The sequence below is a fragment of the Mizuhopecten yessoensis genome, unplaced genomic scaffold (assembly GCF_002113885.1).
Source record: "Mizuhopecten yessoensis strain PY_sf001 unplaced genomic scaffold, ASM211388v2 scaffold2193, whole genome shotgun sequence".
In the NCBI taxonomy this organism is placed as follows: Eukaryota; Metazoa; Mollusca; class Bivalvia; order Pectinida; family Pectinidae; genus Mizuhopecten; species Mizuhopecten yessoensis.
The window spans coordinates 78995-83744 of NW_018404424.1; the positions used below are offsets into that span (position 1 = coordinate 78995).

Consider the following 4750-nt stretch of genomic DNA (forward strand, 5'->3'; position numbering starts at 1 on the left):
GATGAACTGCCATACCTAACATACATACACATCCTGGCATTATGAACTACTATACTGTACACACCATGACATTTTGAACTACCATACTGTACATACCATGACATTTTGAACTACCGTGTCTTTCATACGCAATGGGAAACATGTAATGCCCTTCTTTTTATAATTCCAGAATATACTTCCGTGGCTTAAATACCAAGCCAGTGAAAACTACAGTGGGTAATGTACCATTTCGATTCATACCGACATGGCAATTTATAAATGCCGATCAATTATTTTAAAACATTGAAAGCCTTTTACTTAGTACATTTCTTATTTTATATGAAAACAAAATACCCAATGGTCCTTGATCCTGCGGTTCCTCTATACATGCTGACGGTTGGTGACATTCGTATCTCGAGCAGCACATTGCCTCCGGCCAAGTACCAAAGATGTCCTGCAGTCTAATAGGCGACGTTCCATAAGGCAACTCCCCCGGAATGTCGGGACCAGGCTCTTCTTTGATTGAAAGGTCGTGCACGTCCATCATAGAGATGATTGACTGAACGAATTATCGAGAACAGGTAATAATAACATGCTAAGTAGAATGATCAATTCGATAATTACAAGTCAACTGTAAATTGAACTTTTGTTTTAGTTCACACAAGTTAACAGGTGAACAGGCATCACATGTTGTACGGTAGCGCTATGATGCTTCCACATACTAATTCAGATGAACTTAATACATTACATGAGGTAAGCACACTGATAAAGCAAACGAAATAGAAGGTTAGTGTATCTGTATATAATTAGCTTCTGAATGCGATACAAGGTTGAAGAGAAGTAAGAAGCCTACCTGGTATCCGTTTTTCTGAAATGTTCTTAACTTTGTCTCTCTGTCCACCGCCGTTATGTTTGTAGCATTAGAAGGACGCATTTGGAGTCTAGTCAGGGACATGACTCTAGGATCCCTGTGGGTGACGGTGAATCTGAATGGTTTTGGGTACCATTTGGTAATGTTGAAAGGTACGAACCAATTAGGACAATCATTGGGGTCGAGACATCTGGTCGGGAATGCTGTAAATAAGTTATCATAAGCGTTGATTGCAATATTGTTATCGGTTGCAATTGTTGATAACAGTTGTGTAAATTCTACTTTTCTTCTGACGTATGGATGTTTCAAGTTGTTTGTTTTGTTTCTGGCAGAACATTTTTCGAGCCACGTGTCGACCTCTGTGTCCTCGCCACCAACACCGAACGTCTTTAGGGGGTAGTTAGCTGCTGAGTGATATGACTTTATGGTTGATATTATAGTTCTGATAAACGCCTCTGTCTCCTTTGCGCATGGGTCAACATTTCCAATCCTGAAAAGGTTTGGTTTGAGAAGAGATGTCTTATCTAACTCTGGTAGACTCCAGTTCATTGTTTGATTTCTGCTTGCTTTACTATAGGCCCGTATGGCTATTTCTGATGCCCGCATATTACTGTCAAACCTCCACATAGGAATTATTTCAATGTGTAGTTGTTTCGCCAAAGAAAGGAGTTGCTGATACTCCTTGGCTGTGTAATATCCTGACCCTGTTCCAGTGCCTGATGGATCAGATCCTAACTGTGAAAACAGGCACGACTGCTCTGTTAAATCGTGGCACCTTCTCGAACCCACCTTAAATTAGAATGAGCCAAAAATGGTAATTGGAGTAGAAAGAAATAGAATAGAAAACAAAGACAAATTGACAGCTGCCGTCAACTTATTTTAAAAAAATGATGAATTCACTGTCTATAATTAATAATAACAAAACAAGCAATAATGATGGAATAGCATGAGGAAATGTTCGCAATATATGTTGTAGATAATTGCCGATCAACACAAGGCTAATTGTTTTCTCGATGTTTGTTAAACATATATATCCCATCGTCATATAAAAGTATATGCTGATTTTTGTATGTATTCTAAAAATTAAAATGTGATTGAATTGTTACCACATTAACAAAGCACTATCGTCTGAGACCAGTTATGCACGACTCACCTGTACCTGCACATGCATGTATTATAGGTAAATAATGCTGCGTTATAACACAGGTAAAAGCCAAATTAATATGTAATAAGGTCCGCATTCCTTAAACACTGATGGAACAAGGTGTAGTCATTTTAAGTCGATTTATCAGTTTATGATGTACCTATTGTTAATTCCTAATTGTTATTGGGGAGAAATATCGTGTGACGAGGCTGTTACACTGAAATTTGGAATATAACCCATTCCAAGAATTGAGAAATATTACAGGCCGTTACTTAAAGTAGGTAAGGTGATTTCTAGTATCCATGTCTGTACGTATGTTACATACCTCATTCTAAAATTGGAATATGCCTGCTGTAAATTCCCAAATCAATTTAAGGGAGTATATCGTGTGACGAGTGTGCAAATCTTTTCCAGACCACCAAGAACAGATTTAGATATGACAGACTATATTCAATTGCGACACAAGTGATAAATGAATTGAATGTAAAATTACATAATATTACAATACATTAAACAATCATGTTTTTTTCAGATCAGAATTTATATTTTTCACCTTCATAAAAGTCAATAACCGATAAATCTGTTACATGTTAATGTAATTTGAATGATTTCACAAAAGGATATGTACGAGGGCAAGTCAATACATTCTGTCATTTGTGTTAAAAAGCATATGTATGATGCACGCAATCGCGCTATTCATGACGTAAAGGCTGCGCCATAGTCTCGCCTTGGTATACCGGCAAGACACTGGAGTAGTGCACTGCCACGAGCTCTCCTAGAGGCATGCGGTTTCTCAGAGAGCATTTTGTTTACTACCTTCTATTGCTTTAAAAACAACATAGCATTTCTGGTATGAAGCATTATCGTTAATTAGCTTCACTTGAACGCTTTCTGATGTAGAATATATTGACAGGCGTCACTATTATTTCTCTGTAAAACTTGGCAGTAATCGTTTTCCATTCCTTGCACAGTATCACAACCACAGGCCAACCAGAAATGAAAAAACAATAATCTCGGCGCTCTTTCATGGTTTCCCGACAGCCGTTGCGTGTTATTAATGAGTTCAAAGTAATATACCCTAGACTCGCCCCCTGTAAGTAACACAGATAGGTTTCTTGAGTTGTAATTATTGTACTTTTTCAATATATTTTTAGCAAATTTCAAACTTTTGCACTTTTGTTCAGATGGCAGCAAAACGGGGATCCATTAAACAAAAAGCTTCTTGAATTTCCAGCACTTTGTCAGAATGTGATGTGTACTGCCTTCTAAAATGCAAGCCATATGAGCCATCTCAGAAATCGTATAACGACCATCGTCCTTAATTATTTCTTTCACAGCAGCAATATTCAATCTGACAGACGTTCAATCCTTATATAATGTGTCGAATTCTTGTCGGATGATGTCGAAAGTTTGCACGTGCAATGGTTATGCTTTTGCAGTGCGCCAATGCGCTGACCTATTTCATTGATCATTGGTACGGGAACTGTATTGTGACAGAAGATATTGAACGGCCCTCGAATAGATAATACATACCGTATGGAAATTGGGCATGGCTGTTATTTCAAGTCGGACAGCATAGTCATTCGCTAGCAACAGTTGAAGTTTATTTAATTTAAGCAGTGCCATAATACGAAGCAGCTTCCGTAATGTTTTCATGTCCACAAAGTTAGATGCAGCATCCAGCTGAAGTCCTCGGTATTGAAATCGCGGCGAGTCGATAATCTTTATTTCAGGAACCATCAGCTGCTTCCCTAGCGTTGGGTGTTCCTCCTTCTCGATGAGATTTAAAAGGGTTTGAAACCCATTGAGTAGACCATGTGTTGTAGCCCCGACGATATGTACGTAAGAGTGATCGGCGCTAATAGTAATATTGTACCACTCGCCAGCATTCTCAATACGAGGGGCACCCTTCAACTGGATCAGTATCACATTATGTAACAGAGGTTTTGGAGTTTCATTCATATTCAGTGTACCTATTTGAAATAAAATCTTATTAAATAAAACAATCAAAACGTGTGTTTGTTTAAATCATGTTTTTGTATTATAAACAAGTATTTGTCATACAGTTAAGACAATATCAACACTTGTAGGACATATCAACACTTGTAGGACATATCAACACTTGTAGGACATACCAACACTTGTAGGACAATACCAACATTTGTAGGACAATACCAACATTTGTAGGACATATCAACACTTGTAGGAAAATACCAACATTTGTAGGACAATATCAACACTTGTAGGACAATATCAACACTTGTAGGACAATACCAACATTTGTAGGACATATCAACATTTGTAGGACATATCAACACTTGTAGGACATATCAACACTGGTAGGACAATATCAACACTTGTAGGACATATCAACACTTGTAGGACAATATCAACATTTGTAGGAACATATCAACACTTGTAGGACATATCAACATTTGTAGGACAATATCAACACTTGCAGGACAATAACAACACTTGTAGGACAATATAAACACTTGTAGGACAATATCAACNACTTGTAGGACAATATCAACACTTGTAGGACAATATCAACACTTGTAGGACAAAACCAACACTTCTAGGACAATACCAACACTTGTAGGACATATCAACACTTGTAGGACATNTTACCATACCGAACATATATACACATCCTGGCCTTATGAACTACCATGCCTAACATACATTCATATTCCGGCATTATGAACTAACATACCTAACATACATTCACATTCCGGCATTATGAACTAGCATAC

General features: G+C 37.7%; 1 protein-coding gene across 1 annotated transcript in view; it reads right to left on the reverse strand.

Moving 5' to 3' along the window:
* The window catches only part of LOC110445288 (putative beta-hexosaminidase), a 43227-nt gene that overhangs the window by 24530 nt on the left and 13947 nt on the right, over positions 1-4750 (reverse strand). The window contains exons 3-5 of the mRNA XM_021489828.1: positions 3528-3967; positions 833-1639; positions 334-538 (exon numbers count right to left, since the gene is read on the reverse strand). Coding sequence (XP_021345503.1) covers positions 334-538; positions 833-1639; positions 3528-3967 — 1452 coding nt within the window. The remainder of the gene's footprint in view (positions 1-333; positions 539-832; positions 1640-3527; positions 3968-4750) is intronic.